We start from the raw sequence: 17,756 nt of genomic DNA on the forward strand, positions 1-17,756 counted from the left end.
TCCGTGTTGACTGACCTACACAGACTGACCAGCGCGCGTGTATATGCTTACACATCCATGCTTATCTTATCTTGGCATATGTATGTATGTATCAAATCAACAACATACGTTTATATTTTTATGCGTGCAAGTGTTTGTGTGGATGGATAGATGGATGAATCGATGGATTTTTTTCCAACCGGGAGATCAATCGAGAATAATTTTTAAACAGTATAAGAAAATAATATAAAATTTGTTTAACATATTTTTACAATAAAAAAAATTATTTAAAAATATTTTTGAAACAAGTCGGCCTAACATATGTTTGAATGTGGACTTGGGTAGGTCGTCTGCTGGGTAGATAGGTGACGTGGCTATCGTCAGAAGATGAGCTAAGGCTAAAATTAGAAAGCCTATTTTTAGCAACAATAAAATCTTTTCTAATTTCTACTAACATTCTCTTTGGAATTACGAATATATAAGTATGAAGTCTAATCATCACCATTATCAGCATCACCATCATTACATCCACTACCATCATCATCAGTGAAATTACCGTTAGCAGCAAGCAAGCGTTTAGTCTTAACAACTAGTTGACATTAATTGAGAGAATTAAAAAAATTAATTAGCATGCTTCTGATAGAATCGATGAATTTTGGATCATCTTCGTCGTCGTCATCACTGTCACCACCACCACCACCACAATCATCGTCATCAACAACAACAACAACAGCAATAATAATAATAATAACGATATTTATTGCAAACATGTTCTAGGAATGTAATTTGAAGTCATCTTAGTATGGCTGCCCTTGGTCATTTTAATCACCATGCATGCATACATACGTTTAACATCGGGGTAGCTCTATGGTTTTGTTTCTATGTACATTCGTGCTTTTTGTGCTTGTATGTTTATTTGTTTGCTTGTACGTGTGTGTATGTATGTGTGTGTGCAGGTTATTTTCGTGTTTGTTTGTTTGTTTGTTTACTTGTTAGTATGTATGTTTTTTTACTACGTTGTAAAGGTCATAAGTGATCTTTGCGTCGGTTTGTTTTATGTATTTTTTGTATGTTGTGTTTATATGTACCTAGTTTGTTTTTTCAGTTTGTATATTTATTCTTTTGTTTGTATGTTGTGCTTGTACGTATGTACGTACGTGATTTTTGCATTTGTATGTGTGTATGTTGCACGTGTTGTTTCGTTTGTATGTTACGTTTAAATGTCTTTTCTGAAGTATTTTTGCTCAATCATTTGTATTTTAAGGTATTTCATTTTTGTTTATGTAATTTTTCAATTTTAGACAAATTTATTCTTGTAAATGTTTTTATGTAGTTGCTTTTATGTGTTTTGAATTGTTTGCCATGCAATTCTTTGTATCTAAAATTTCCTAAAAAATTTCACATATCTTATTTTGTGTTCAACAAATTTATACAAATTTGACTTGTTTGTTAGCGTGCGCGTGTGTGTGTGCCTGTGTACTTGTGTGTGACTTGTTAGTGCAACAGGAGAAGCACAACTAGAGAGGCTGATATAAATAGATGCTGCTCTTTTCATCCCGTAAGGCATCTGATGGGAAATGTGTATCACGTGCTAGGATATAAGGTGATTTGTATTTCTGTGATGACATCAAGGTGAGGTGAGGTGATGACGACGATGATGGTAGTGTTGATATGATGACGTTTGTAAAGCTACGATAATTATGATGATGATGACGGAGAGGATGATGATGATGACGATATTGAAATGATGGTGATCATCATCAAAATGACGATGATGTTGAGGTCTAGGTGAAAAGGTTGCCAGCAAAAACCGCCGGACGCTAGGTCGCCCAGCACCATGGTAGCCAAGCATTAAGATCGCCTGACAATAAGGTCTTTATAAGGTAGAAAGGTTAAAAATATCGCCATTACTCTAAGGTTTGAAATTCTACCTACTGTACAGGATTCGAAAGCACGGTCCACAAAACGATGTTCTAATGGAATAGTTTTTTAATTATCAAGATTATGACGTCGACAACCAAAATAAGTGATCGCTTGTCTGTACAAAACTTACATGAAAATTTTTACATGAACACATGAAGGGTTCCATAAATTTTAAACATTGAAATTCAAACTCTATGCTGTACCACGTAGATATCAATATTATTAATCATGGCATAGTTGCCAGCAGCTGCCGCGGTTCCGGTCGAAACATCTCTGTAGATTTTTTTGGCTGACGGGTGGTTGTCGACTTTGAATGAAGTGTTCGATAGGTGCCTGATTGAACCTCTGCCCAGTTCTCGAGCTATCAATTAGTTTCCATATAGTTGGATGATGTGCTCCAACTACTTCATTGAATCGGCGATACCAACCCAACTGCGTTGCTCGTGGCAGGTAGATTCTCAGCAGCTGCATCGAAGAAATTTGTAACACTCTAAACAGCAATTAGTAATAAAACGCGAAGATTTTTTATGAGTCGATTATTATTATATTATTATTATATTATGTTATTATTATTATATTATGTTATTATTTTTATCTATTATTGTTTATGTGGTTTCATTGCTTTGCAACCTCCCTATCATGCGGCTTTTGTGTTCTGCGATCTTTGTGTTCTGCGATCTTTGTGTTCGGCGACCTTTGTGTTTTGCGACTTTATTGTTCGGCGACCATATTGTTCGGTGACCATATTGTTCTGCGACCATATTGTTCTGCGACCCTATTGTTCTGCGACCTTTGTGTTATGCGACCTTATTGTTCGGCGACCTTACGCTGGCGGTCTTTTGTCCGGCGGTCTTTCCACTCGACACCGGTGTTGATGCGATAAACGTTGACGTTTAAACATAAACACCATTGCGATGCAATGTCTATCCTGCGTTGTCTATCCTGCGTTCGAGATAATGGGAAGATTGACGAGAATGATGATTTCCCTAATGACGTCAAAAGTCGTTTTGACAAATGAGAAGCAATTATTAGGTGGATGATGATGATGATGAAATGATGACGTGACGACAACGATGATGAGGATGATAGTGATGATGATGAGGACTATGATGACGACAAAAACGATATGATAATAATTATGATGATAAAACTAATGATGATGGATGAGGCGGATGGTAAGGATGGTGATTGGACAATGACGACGATAAGCTTCATGTTTATTGACGACATCGTAGTAGCGATAGAAGCGAGTAGAAGCCATTAACGTCAAACCATCGTGTGTGATTATAAATAAAATTCATCATAATTGTTTGAATTAAAACTATATTAAAATTTAATTGCGGTAAAATTGGTTTTGAAAAAATCTAATTGGCAATGTTTATTTATACAAAATAAATTATCTTAATGCATTTTTAATTGCTCTAATTGAAAATCTTTTCAGCTCTTTAATTTCAATAATCTAAATTATCTCAACCAAGAAGTATTTTTGAATTTGTAACGATGAAATTAAGTGCTTCATAATTACTATAACACCCCGTTTTTCGAATAATGTTCAATTAAACATTAATTCAAATTGTGCTTAACGCCATAAATTAAGTACTAATGGTTCTTAATTAACTTTTAATTAAGATGTATTAATTATGTGCCAAGTACGTTCGCATAGTGAACGTCATTACTGTTTGATGATTAAAATTTAATTTATTTTAAAATTTTATCTCTTGCTACTGCACGCACGTATATATATGTGTGTGTGTCTGCTTGAGCGTCTGTAGGATCAACTCGAACGACTGCTGCAACTAACGTTTCGACTGCCACTCCACAAGGCTCTCACTGACGCTACTACATTCAATTATTATACATCAATACTATTTCGTTTTTTATTATTTTTTTCTTTACTAGCCTTGGGCACTCATTGACCGAGGCTAGTTGTTTTTTCAAAGAACAAATATTTTGTTCTCGTGTGAAACTAGTAGGAACTTGAAGTTATTTTTTTAAGTTTTGGGGCAACACATTGCAAATATTTAAAAAATATAACTACAAATAATCATTCAGTCAGTTGTGTTGAATTATAGATGCAAATGATCGACTATATGGTGTGTTTATTTGTAACAATACTTTTAATGCAAGTGATGAATTTGTGTTCAAGTTTAAATGATTTCATAGAAATAAAATCTAATGTCGAATGGGCAAGAAATGCTCCATCGCCACAAAGGAAACAATTCAAAAATAAATTTACTTGAAAAGTACACAAAAGTCAAGTGCAAGTACTCAAAAGTTTAAACTTGTTCTTTGAAAATGTTAACAGGAAACTTTGTTGTCTTGTCAAGATCAGCTACAACATCAGCTACAACATGACCTACAACATCAGCTACAACATCAGCTACAACATGACCTACAACATCAGCTACAACATCAGCTACAACATCAGCTACAACATCAGCTACAACACCAGCTACAACCTTTGCAGCCACATCATCAACAAAATAGTTTACAAAAATTAATATCAACATTACCAACAGTAATCTCAACAATAATATCAACAACTACTACAACGTCAACAACAATATCAAGAAGAACAGCCCTTCTAGACGGTTTGTGAGACGTCGTTATTAATTAACGTGCTATAACTCTATCAGTTCCTGTTTAGATTCTAATTAGCAGAGCGTGTATTAAAATAAAAACATCAAAACAGCCCACACAAATGAAACATGTTCATAGAACTAATCTTAAACCCTGGAGAAGGCATCATTTGATTAAATCTTGCAAGAACACGAAACACCATCACTCATCTCGACGCTCGCCGCAATGTGTCGCTTGTTGTTACTGTTTTATTACAGTAAGAAGAAGTTAATGCCTCTTCGTTTAAAACAAATTAATGTTCGAAAGTTGCGAAACTATAAAAACAAAAAATATTATTATTGCAAGCAAGTAAGCAACCATAAAAGCCGATAAAACATTTAAACAGGTGCACAAAAAATAGATTCAAAGTACTCGGACAAAAATGCACATAAACATCAAAAAAATATGCACTCTTAAAGCCAGAGCACATACATTTGCTTTCATGTGTATGTGTATACACTAGCACACAGACGCACCAGCAAGTGCACGCAAACGTATGTGCACGCACACATACAGAACTGCACACACACTGAGGCAGAGTGCACGCATCAGATAGACACACTTGCATTCAAACTCAGATGACTGAAACATACGATAAGCGTGTTGTACACTGTACACAGATCGACACAGATGACAATCGAATTGAATGTGCTGCAAAAGAACCACACCTGTATGTCCTACCTTTCTCTCTCTCTCTCTCTCTCTCTCCATTTTCTTTCTACTTTCTCTTTCTTTTTATCATTTTTTAATTTTCTCTTTCCTTCCTATTTTTAGTCATATTCTTTTCGGCTTTTTTCCTTCGTTTTTTGCCTTCTTTCTCACTGCCCTCTCTTACCTCCCTTGTTTCTCTCCGTTTTTCACTCTCTTTCTTCAGATTCATAACTACTCTGCAAACTTGTAAAAAAATCATCGTCGTTTAGTTATTGTATTGCCATCATCATCATCATCATCATCATCATCATCATCATCATCATCATCATCATCATCATCATCAACATCATCATTATAATTCTTGTTCCCAACGCCTTCATCATCGTTCCTAACCTCATAATAATCATCTTGACGACCGTATTTTCATTTTTATCACTTTTCATCCCCACAACTATCTTCATCGTGTTTTCAACAGCATCGTCATTCTGTCACCATCTTCATCATAGCAACTGTCTTCCATATATCTTTCATCATCATAATAATTGTCTTCGTCATCTTTATCATCATCATCTTCATCATTTTCTTCATCGTCTTCATCATCGTCTTGCTTGAGAGCGCTATGCACCAGCTCTTATACAAATAAACGAAAAAATATACATTTATGGGCATTATATATATATATATATATATATATAAAACATGTATATATATATATATATATATATATATATGTTTATGTATAAGAATATATAGGCTTATATTTGATGCATTAGTATGGCAGATAGTACAAACAAAAAAGCACTACGTCGTAGTCATCCTTGTCATCGTCATCGTCATCATCCTCCTCTGACGTCAGAACAACGTCACAGCCGTGTTGTTTACGTTGTTGAGTTGTCTGTGTGTGTGTGTGTGTGTGTGTGTGTGTGTGTGTGTGTGTGTGTGTGTGTGTGTGTGTGTGTGTGTGTGTGTGTTGTTTTCGGCCGCTCCTATTATTTATTTAGTACTTAAATTATTTTATTCGGTACTTGAGTTATTTTATTAGAGCTCTGGAGTCCTGTTGTCAATTGAAAGTATCGCTTCTATATTTTCTTCTATGAGGGCTTAATAGAAATATTTTAAATAACATTCAACGTTGAAATATCGCAGAAATGAGTGGAAAATAAATTACATCATCCATGCTGCCAAATAAATGTCTGGCGCGTGGGCTTTAGAGGAAATGATGAAGATGATGACGACGATGACGACGATGGTGTTGTGATGACGATGACATTTTTGATAATGACGACGACAATTATCAAGATATGATAATGATGACGTCATTATTAAAATTTTTTTTTCCAGTAAATTTGGCCACAGTGGTATGTCTTCTCTCCTTATCGTCTTAAACATACGTGGCTGGCACACATGTATGATTGTCTGAGATTATATGCGATCACATAATCTCTTTTTTAGGTATACGCACACTCCATAAATTACTCTTAATAAAAAGAATAATATATATATTTTTATATATACATTATAGATTGTACATTTTATATATCCATGTATTTATTTATGGACAGACGTGTTTGTTTGTTTGTTTGTCTATGTTTGTGTGTGTGTGTGTGTTTCTACGGGGTTCTTCATAATATGTGTGTTTATTGTGGTATTAAAAGTATAATAATATTATTAATATTTTTGCAGTTTTTGTGCAATAAGAAATCAATAAATTTTGCCAAATTTATTGAACTGGCAACATGTGTTTGTTACCAGCGCTTTTACCAGCGGTTCGGTTGATACAACAACAAAAATGTTATTTTATTAGGAGTATTAAATGGTATATACACATTTTCATGTTACACCCAAATGCACAAACACACACACACAAACGCATCTTACACGTGCACACATATGTATATATATATATATGTATATATATATTAAATTTGATGACGTCAATGTAGAGGAACTCATTTTCAAGAACATTGTTAAAATGAAGTCAGTGGGCGAGAATCTGTCTCGTGTTGGTCTGAGCCATGATCTGATTGTTGAACAGAGAAACGAACTTAAAAAATTCTTGGATGACGCCAAGCAGGTGGAGAAAAATTCAACAGAGGATTTTTCATACAGAGCAAGAGGAGATGTTGGAAAATGGAAAATAGTTAATTTTTTGGCAAAAACATTGATAAATGGACGACTGAGCCTGGGGTATGATTTATACGGCTCGATCAAACGTGGTAGTCATGGTTTTAACCGTAATGATGATAATAACAGTAATTTGAATGAAAATTTTAATCTTGGTTTGCTAAATGTTAGATCAATTGCACCTAATGTTGATGGAGTTTATGGCCTAATTAGTGATGGGTTGGATGTGCTGGTGTTGACTAAAAACGGTTTGATGCCGATTCATCAGTCAGCATATCGACGACTCCACTCAACTGAGACAGCGTTACTTCAGGTTTTGTCAAACTTGTTTTCAACAATGGATGTTCAAAACATTTCATTACTGTCGTTCCTGGATATGTCGTCAGCGTTCGACTGTGTCAACCATGGTATACTTTTGAAGATGTTGCGGTACAATAACGGATTGAATGACACTGTTTTTGCGTGGTTTGAGTCATATCTGACGGATCGAACAGAGCAAATCTTGTTCAATAATGTGCTGTCTGATGTTGAAATGGTCAAATCAGGGGAACCTCAGGGATCTATTCTCGGACCTATTCTGTTTATATTATATACATCAGATGTATTTAAAATTATCAATTCTCAGGAATTTGCCTGCCATGCATTTGCGGATGATATTCAAATTTTGGTGACTGGTCATCCTGTTTTTCCAAAGCTGAGGTTGATAAACTTGCCAAATGCTTAGCGGAGGTTGGAAAATAGATGTCACGTAACTCATTGAGACTCAATCAGTGCAAAACTCAGCTGCGTCCGGTTGGCACATGGCAGCAGTTGGTACAATTAAATGTAAATTCCATCACTGTAAATGATGTTAACATACCGTTCATTCAGGCTGCTACCAATTTGGGAGTTTTGCTTGATAGTAGATTATTGATGAAGGATCATATAAAGATGATATCAGTTTCATGCATCTCTTGTCTCTGGAACTTATATAGAATAAAGCACTGGCTTGGAAACTGTGTGAAAAATTGAAATAAGGCCTATCTGCATGATAAATTTGGATAACAGTTTCATTAAATTTTTACGATGAATTGGATAACAACTCTATAATAAATTGAACAAATTCTGGTAAGGAAAATTGAAAAGACAAACTTTAGATTGAGTAATGCCAACAATTTGGTAGAATTCATACAGTACTGTATATATACATGCAATTTATAAATAACTGTTTTGTATGTGTGGACATCTTTTAATACAATTAATGTACATATATTAATTGTATCTCCGTATGCAGACTTAAGCAATAAAAAGCGTATTTGATGAAAAACTATATATATAGTTGCCTATATGCTCGCCCAATGTAGGCATTCATATATTTGTACAGTATATATATAAACGCATACAATTTTTTATACGCACGTACTGAAACACGCACACGCGCGCACACATGAACATTCAGATAAATACCTAATCTACAAACATATGGAAGTAAAACAACAATGGAAAGTTTATCGTAATTTAGTTAATTTTAATTGGTTGGTATGTCGCTAATGCTCTTCCTTTTATTGCTTTTCAAATTTTCTGTCGTTTCTTTTTGAAAAATGTTTTGGAGGTTTTTACTTAATAATTAAATTTGGTTGATTTGTTTTAAAACAGATGTGAAATGTTACAATTATTGTGTATGCTAATGAAGTAACTATCAAATTACTTACATACTTCTTAATTTTGTTCGGAAGCAAATATAATATATCGAATCGTATCGTAAATATTCCCACTCATGCTGTTTTTTTATAGTGTGTTAATTACATTGTTGATCGTTTCATCATTTTTTAAAACTTAAATTAAAGCTACACTGCTAATACAACAAGTAAATTTTTAGATTTATTATGACTATTTACTAAGAAGAGAAACACAACAACAACAACAACATAAACAACAACAACAACGAGACATTAACATCGTCAACAACATACAACAACAACACAACAACAGCAACATTGGCAACATAGAAAGACGTTTGGTCTATTGTTGCAACAACTATTAAGTAACAACAACAGTTACTGAATGACATCAACATCGTACTCTGAATAACATCATAAACAACAACAACAACCACATTTCAGTTCGACAAAATCACTACATTTCCACCACTACCACCTCAATCATCGTCGTCGTCGTCTTCACCATCACCTGTCTGCTTGAAGTCGCATTTTATCACATGAATAAAAACATTGCATACGTACGTACGATTATCAAGTTAATTATCTTTCCATCGAGTCTAGAACTTAATTTGCTTCAGCCGATAGCCTTTTATTTTATCTCATTTCAATTAATCATCTAATGACTGCAAATCATAAAGAGGAATGTAGGTTAATGATGGCAATGATAACAAAGATGATGATACTATTTGTTATCAAATTTAATACTTTAATTAATTAACTGAATTACATTTCATTAATATCAGTAATAAATAATTTTATTCTTGAAATTATTTTCAGAAAGTTTGAAGTACATGTAAGAAAAACATCAAAATCGTCATTAATTCACGTTATTGAGATCCTCAAGTGAATCAATCAATCATCATTCATCAACATCAAAGCCAGTAACTACAACAACATTGTCAACAACAACAACAAAATCAGTAACAATAATTGCAGCAACAACATTCTCATCTGTGACAGCAACTGCAACAACAATAACTACTACTGTTACTGTCACAACAACAACAATTTTCAACAACAACTACAACAGCGTTTACAAAATTAACAATAGCGCAAAATTGTAGCGTCGACGTTACATTGATTTTAGTGAATAAAAAATACTTGAATGGCAACAACAATAAGAATAAATTAAATAATAATAATAACAGAGAGTTAAAAATAATTTTTCAGCCCAGCAACGACAACAACTACTACTGCTACTACAACTACTACTACTAATACTACTACTACTACTACGACTACTACTACAGCAGGGAAATAAGGCAACAACAAAAAATATTGATGCACTTTTCTATCTTGTCGCAAGAGCCTAATTTTACTGATTAATAATTCATCTACGACCAATAATTCATCATCGACCAATATCCTATCAAATCAGAAATATACATTTGCTGTAGGACATCAGCTGCCACGTCTTGTTATAACAAATAATCACAGACGTACTATAATATTTAGTTGCCACCAAAACATTCACATTTGAGACGATAAAAGCAACTTAATCAGGAAACATGACAGCAGCCCAAAATCTCCATGCAACTTACATCGCTACCATCATCGTCGCCATCATCATTGTTCTTCTCACCTCTTCTGTCAGCTCCCAAGAAATTGCAAACAATCCGCACGTGCAAGGAAATGGCGGGTTGCACGGTGATGACGTAGGTCCTGACGTCATCACTAACCACTGGAAAGTGGTCATGAATAGGGATGTGGAGGAGGAGGAGGCGAGGCACATCGCCAAGAGGAATGGATTTTCGTACGTCATGCCGGTTGGTGAAATTGTTACTTTACTCACTTATTGGTGTTTGCACAATAAATTTTATAACTACCACAACAACTGCTGCTGAAGTTATTGTTGCTGCTGTTGTTGCTGCTTCTATCTTATGTTGACGCGCGTTTGCAGTTGACGCATGAATTAAATATTGTTATTGACATGACTTTGCAAATTAGGAAATCTCTTTCTTCTGACTTATTTGTTGCCAAATGCTACAAAAACTGCAGCTACTTGCAGCCACTGTAGCACATTTGTAAGGAAACATTGAAAAACGTATTACATTTGAACGACGCAAATGCATTTTGACAGGTGTTGAGGTCGAAACGCGAGTTCCACTTCGAACACAAACTCGTTCAACGCGCCAGAACCAAGAGGAGCGTTGACCTCTCGAGGAAACTGAAAACAGAACCAGCTGTTAGTGCTGTTATTTCACTTCATTTGTTGGTGCTTGTTAGGTTTTGTTCATTTTTGTTGTCTATAGGTAGACTACTGGTTTGTAATTGTTTGCCTTTTTTGTTGATCGGTGTTTGTGGTGTTTGCAACTTTTACCGCAATGTTCTTTGTCGCTATTTAATAATTATCACAAAATTTTTTATTTTATATCGCACCTGTTTTTGATGTGGCCAATACAAATTTTAAACAAATCAGAACAAATCAATGAAATAACAACATTTTGGTGTTTGAATGTTTTCACATAACTATATTGCACATCAGCTTATGCCAATAAAACATGCAAAAGTATACGTATGAAAGTAAAAACACACAAGCTTGTGTACAACTATCGAGTGTACACAGCGTACAATACTTGAATGTACACATAAGCGAGAGTACATATGAAGCTGTCTAATGTTATTTCCATTTGCATCGCTCCTCTCCATGACGTAAGCAGGAAAATTGTACGCTACGCTGTCGATACACATGTGCGTGTGTGCACGCGCGTGTGTGTACGTGTATGCGTACGTAAGCGTGGGAGAATTGCATTGTGTACATTATCGATTTTGTGTGCAAAAGTTTAAATATTTATGTACGTATGATGAATGCATGAGTAAAACATTGTTGTAAGCGGTACAATTCAAGCACATGCACACATGTACGCATATCTGTGCAACAAAAATACGCAAACAAGCACCCACGTACATACGTAACGTAGGTGTACGTATGTGAGTGTATGTACTATCATTATATAAGGAGGTCTGTAGATATTTGTACGTGTTGTTACGTTTTTGCGGATGTTCACATGTTCTCTGGCTGTTTGATCATTTGGAAGAACCTCTTGTTGGACGTTGCGTTTGAAGTGGAGCAGGTATGCGCTGTCTGCCACCCAACCTAACCACTTGTTCACCAACTGAAGTGAGTGAGTAGGCGAGTAAAATAGAAATGTGAGGTGAGTATAAAAGATGAGAAAACATTAAAAAAACTTGCGAGTGAGGATAAAAAGAGGAACGAAAAATGTGGAAAAGTGTGATAGAAATGTATAAATTGTGGAGGAAGAACCGCAATTCATAAAAAAGAGAGGTGGAGACTGGAGAGAGAAAATTTAATTAAGAAGCACTTGTTGTCGAGTGTCGTTCCTCTGCGGAGGTCTTGTGAAATTTATCGTCATATTAATTTTTGTGCACTCAGATTAACGTGAACACACACGTACGCACGCGCGCACATTTATTCTCTAAACTTAAACATGTTTACTTTTTATACATACAAGTAGGCAAAAAACCAAACATAAACACTTTTTTCTTTAAGCTCACACAAACAAACACCCACACAAAAACAAACACACAAACAAACACGCACGCGTACAAACACGCACACAAACACGCACACGCACAGGTCGCAGAGGCCATACAGCAGCCTGGATACTTACGCAGCAAGAGGGGGTACAAGCAGATCCGCGGCATTCCACTGCCCGACCTCACGGAGCACTCCAACATGGCAAAAACTGACGCCGCACCGAATGACCCCCTTTATCCGAAACAGTGGTATATTGTAAGTAGTGATGATAACGATGATGAGGATGACGATGATGATAATAAGATGACGACGATGATGTTGGTGTAAATAATTATGACGATAATAATTAATGAATAATAGTTGTAAAAATGATAAGGGTGACAATGGTGACGATGGTGCTTCGTTATGACGTTCATGGTGAAAAATGATAATGTTGATGATGATGTTGAAGACGATGAAAATACTGGCGGTAATGTTAGTGTGATGAAAAACATGACGTTGGTGACATGGTAAAATAAAATAAATTTTTTTTGTTGCTATTAAGGATTTTTATCTCGAAGCAAAATGTTTGCATTGAACACTTCGTTACATTTTACGACCACCCAACAATAACATCGTCATCATTACTTCTACCACAGTAATCATCATTGACATCATCATCACCACCACCGCCATGTTCATTGCTGACGTCATTCATCATCATCATCATTATATCATCGTCACCGTCATCACCATCACTACATCTTCACTACATTAGAACAACACCGGCCAAGCGGGTGGGGTACCAAAACTGGACTTGAACGTGGAGCCAGCGTGGGCACTGGGGTTCACTGGCAAGGGGGTGACCACGGCCATCATGGACGATGGCATCGACTACATGCACCCTGACCTCGCTGATAACTTTGTTAGAATTCTCCCTCGTTACGAATATTTATTATTACAAAATTTATAGTTGTATTGTTATAGTCATTAATATTGCTACTATCACATTAGTGTGCCGCTGTTAATTAAATAATAAATTAATTCTTTAAGAATGCAGAGGCGAGTTACGACTTCAGCAGCAACGATCCCTTTCCGTATCCTAGATACACGGATGACTGGTTCAACAGGTGGTTACTATATCTCGGATTAAATAAAATATGACAGGACAACTATAATAAATCTACGAAAATTATTTTATTAATTATTTTTATTACTGTTTTCTATCGGTTGCTGTATGGATTTGTTAGCAGTCACAGGGTCATTACATGCCAGAATTATCAAATAAATTTTTTTGTCGGCATATTTCGCGTTAACCGCGTCATCACATTATCCTCACATAATTATTTTATCACCTTCATCGCATTTTATCATTTTTTATACCCAATTTCATCATTTTATCATCATCGCCGTGACCACCACAGCCATGGAACGAGATGCGCTGGCGAGATAGCAGCCATGAAGAACAACGAGATCTGCGGCGTCGGTGTGGCCTATGAATCAAAAGTGGCAGGTTCGAAAACACGCTCACGCAGATTCGCCCAACTGTATAATTTCAATGTGTCTATAAATTCATCATTCCAATGCTAATTCTTTACTTATTTTACTTGTTGGCATTTGTATCGTCACATTGTTTTTCATACAGGTCGCCAACATCATCCAACACTTTCAACACATCAGCATCATCATCCTCATCTTCCACACCCTCATCTTCCACATCCTCATCCACTCACCTCTACCTTCATCCACCCAGGACTTCGCATGCTGGATCAGCCCTACATGACAGACCTCATCGAGGCCAACAGCATGGGTCACATGCCCCAGAACATCGACATATACAGCGCAAGTTGGGGGCCAACTGACGACGGCAGGACGGTCGATGGGCCCCGTAATGCCACCATGAGGGCCATTGTGAAGGGGGTGAATGAGGTGAGGTGGCTGGGAAGATGGTGGTAATGTCTTAGGGTCTTATTGTTGAAGATGGTGATTATTATAATAATTACTGAAGATGTTGGCAGTGTCTTAGCGTCTTAGCGTCTTGGCAAATGGTACCTACTGAGAAATATTATGTTTTGAAAAGGATGATAATGTTGGTGGTATCTAATAAAAAATTTATTTCAAATTGGATTCAGGGTCGCAATGGTTCTGGTTCGATTTACGTGTGGGCCTCAGGAGACGGTGGCCCGAATGACGACTGCAACTGCGACGGATACGCCGCCAGCATGTGGACCATCTCAATCAACTCTGCTACAAACGACGGGCAGACTGCTAGCTACGACGAGAGTTGCTCATCTACGCTTGCATCCACTTTCAGTAATGGGAAAACTGGAGACCAGGACGCTGGAGTGGTAAGTAACTTCGCTGAACTGTTGTCGTTAAAATGACAACAACTATTTTTCGTCATCATAATAATATAATCTTTATATTAATAATCTTTATATTATCACAATAATTATAACAGGCGACTACAGATTTGTACGGCAAGTGCACCACGAGGCACTCTGGAACGTCGGCTGCAGCCCCTGAAGCGGCAGGAGTGTTTGCATTGGCGCTCGAAGCTAAGTAAGTTTTCATTGGAAAAAAATTTGCTGATATTTTTTATGCAACTTAACAATCATTCTCTTAAAAATTCCGCAAACAATTTCACAAACAGTAACAAATTAACTTGGAGGGACGTCCAACACTTGACAGTGCTGACTTCGAAGAGGAACCACTTGGATGACCACAAGCACCGTCACAACTGGACAATCAATGGAGCAGGCTTGGAGTTCAATCATCTTTTTGGCTACGGAGTTCTGGATGCTGGAGACATGGTGGACATGGCTAGGAATTGGATAACAGTCCCAGAACGTTGGCATTGTTCAGCTGACGTCATCACTGGAAACTAGTGAGGGAAAAAGTTTTAAAAATTATTCATCAGTTATCAAATTCACGTAAATGCTCTTCTTGTCGTGACTGAAATTAAATACGTATATACAATTTTTTACCAACTTGATTGTAATCTTATTTCTATCATCACTATTTAAAGTATTGTCATCATCAACATTTTCATCATCGCACAGTCCATTTTCAACTGGGAACCCGCTGACATTGACGATTGACACGACGGCTTGCCAGGGTCAGGAGAACCAGGTCAACTATTTGGAGCACGTGCAAGCTTTCATAACTTTGAGAGCAACGAGACGTGGTGACGTAACTATTCATCTGGTCTCGCCTATGAACACAACGTTAGTGAAGATGGTGTAGCTGCATGGATCGTTAATAAAACATCGCTTGAGAACTTATATAATTGAGTCGGTTTCAAACCGTTCATTTCAATTTTTTATTTCGATAAATGTAATTGTTTCAAAATTATTTTTCCCATCTGTCCATCACAGATCCATGCTGCTGGGAAAACGTGTCAACGACGGAAACAGCAAATCCGGTTTTACAAAATGGCCGTTCATGACGACCCACGCATGGGCTGAAAATCCGAAAGGTCGATGGCGCCTCATCATTTCTTTGGACGGCAATGAACCTCAAAGTGGAACCTTGTTGGAATGGAATTTACTTTTACACGGAACCCGCACATCACCGTACGTCCAGCAGACGGCCAACTTGTTACGTCATTCAAAACTAGCTCTGGTCAAAAGACAGCATGAGACGGACAGGAAGTTTAGCGAGTTTTGAGAAGCTTGAAGAGGGAAGGATAGGAAAGGCATCTGTTAATAAAATTATTATTACTATTTTGTTTATTATTTAAATTTTTGTTAAAATTATTACTAAAATTTTCAATATAATTCAACTTAAACACTTATTTATCCTTTATTGTAAATAAATTTATAGCTATGAGAGCATTTGAAAATTATAACTGCAGATTTAAGTTAAAAAATTTAAGCATTTTTCTTAAGGTTGAAATTACTCTCTTACCAGGCAACATATTTATTTACTACAAATTTCACGTATTGAATTTGCTCGAATAATTTTCAGTTGAAAGTAACTATCATTATTAATTACCATCTCTCACTATTTTATAACTGTCATCATCGTTAATATTATAAATATTATCAAACTTGAAAGAACTTGATAGAACAGGCTGCGAAGAAAGGACTAAATGTAGTAGCAGGAAATAATAATAATAATAATTAATAATTATAATAATAATAAATAATAATTAAAAAAAGATCCGACATATGACGAATTTCTTCATGCTTATTTCTGCTGTTTAACCGCTATCGTTCATCTTTCCTTCATAAACATTACTGCATTTTACACATTTCATTCTCTCGAATAATTATTATTAATTATGTATCTACGCGTATATATAATACAATAAACCTAATAAATATTATAAAATATAAATAATAGGTTATATATGTATAATAAGTAATATATATATAGATTAGTATCTTATTGTACCTGTGTAAAGAAGAAACTTCAAACATCTTGGTATTAGAGGCGTAAATCACACTTAATTTATATTGATAAAATGTCTTCTTGATATCCATATATTTACGAAAATATGAAAATTATATATATAATATTGCACATGTACGTATACACACCACACACACACACACACACATACATATATATATATATATTTATTTATTTATATTTATTTATATTTATATATGCACACTTGCTGAATAAAAATGTTTGCATATATATATATATATATATATATAATATATATATATATGTATATAACTGTGAACAATGTACCATATATAGTGTACCATGTATATATAATATATTGTAATTTTAAAATATTTAAAAATATTTAAATTTTGCATTACTATTACTTAATTACTTAATTTTAGCATTATATCGGTGGAGATTGAGTAAATATGGTAGTAAATCTAACGTTGTGTATATAATTATAATTATTATATATAATTATATTCATTTATTCAAATAAAGAACATACTTAGTCATTGTAGCATTTATCTTATTTTCATTTGAAACCTTGTCGAAATAGAACTTACTCAAATATTATTTTATTAACTTTATTGAAATATATACAATTGGTGTTGTCTTATGCATTCAATTGGCGAGTAGCAGTATTAAAATAAAAAAAATGATAAAAATATTTAAAATTTAATAAGTAGCATGTTCACTAACATATTGGTTATAAGCGGTCTTGGTTTGCCGTGTTGTTTGCCATGTTCACCACATTGAACGTGTGCATCGTGTTTAAGTTTACAAAAACAATATCAACATTTTTTTTCTCTCATAGGATGAAAAAAGCAGTTGATGAGAATGAAGTAAGTCTAACAAATTTGTTGCTGCTCTCGTACTTT

At 35.2% G+C, this 17,756-nt stretch overlaps 3 protein-coding genes across 3 annotated transcripts; 2 read left to right on the forward strand and 1 right to left on the reverse strand.

The window, feature by feature from the left end:
* Nucleotides 1–1,496: 1,496 nt before the first annotated feature.
* HELRODRAFT_165733 (hypothetical protein) lies at nucleotides 1,497–2,663 on the reverse strand (the record flags this gene model as incomplete). Its single annotated transcript, XM_009032249.1, has 4 exons — nucleotides 1,497–1,595; nucleotides 1,915–1,952; nucleotides 2,211–2,392; nucleotides 2,533–2,663. The coding sequence occupies 4 exons, from the start codon at nucleotides 2,661–2,663 to the stop codon at nucleotides 1,497–1,499; spliced, it is 450 nt and encodes a 149-aa protein (XP_009030497.1).
* A 4,481-nt stretch (nucleotides 2,664–7,144) lies between these two features.
* Nucleotides 7,145–9,319, forward strand: HELRODRAFT_165734 (hypothetical protein; the record flags this gene model as incomplete). Its single annotated transcript, XM_009032250.1, has 2 exons — nucleotides 7,145–7,563; nucleotides 9,268–9,319. 2 exons carry the CDS (start codon nucleotides 7,145–7,147, stop codon nucleotides 9,317–9,319), a joined length of 471 nt encoding a protein of 156 aa, XP_009030498.1.
* Nucleotides 9,320–10,660: 1,341 nt separating this feature from the next.
* Nucleotides 10,661–17,503, forward strand: HELRODRAFT_96355 (hypothetical protein). Its single transcript, XM_009032251.1, has 13 exons — nucleotides 10,661–10,762; nucleotides 11,077–11,190; nucleotides 12,604–12,750; nucleotides 13,253–13,399; nucleotides 13,528–13,604; nucleotides 13,899–13,987; nucleotides 14,228–14,403; nucleotides 14,607–14,822; nucleotides 14,936–15,036; nucleotides 15,128–15,361; nucleotides 15,537–15,701; nucleotides 15,852–16,993; nucleotides 17,197–17,503. Exons 1-12 carry the CDS (start codon nucleotides 10,691–10,693, stop codon nucleotides 16,141–16,143), a joined length of 1,830 nt encoding a protein of 609 aa, XP_009030499.1. The 5' UTR covers nucleotides 10,661–10,690; the 3' UTR covers nucleotides 16,144–16,993; nucleotides 17,197–17,503.
* The last annotated feature ends 253 nt before the right edge of the window (nucleotides 17,504–17,756 follow it).

The sequence above is a fragment of the Helobdella robusta genome (genome assembly GCF_000326865.2).
Source record: "Helobdella robusta unplaced genomic scaffold HELROscaffold_8, whole genome shotgun sequence".
Lineage (NCBI taxonomy): Eukaryota > Metazoa > Annelida > Clitellata > Rhynchobdellida > Glossiphoniidae > Helobdella > Helobdella robusta.

Coding starts and splice junctions, on each gene's coding strand:
- HELRODRAFT_96355 (XM_009032251.1), top strand. CDS start 10,691: ATGAATAGGGATGTGGAGGAGGAGGAGGCGAGGCACATCGCCAAGAGG. Junction 12,751..13,252: donor ATCCGAAACAGTGGTATATT/GTAAGTAGTGAT, acceptor TCACTACATTAG/AACAACACCGGCCAAGCGGG. Junction 15,037..15,127: donor GCATTGGCGCTCGAAGCTAA/GTAAGTTTTCAT, acceptor TTTCACAAACAG/TAACAAATTAACTTGGAGGG.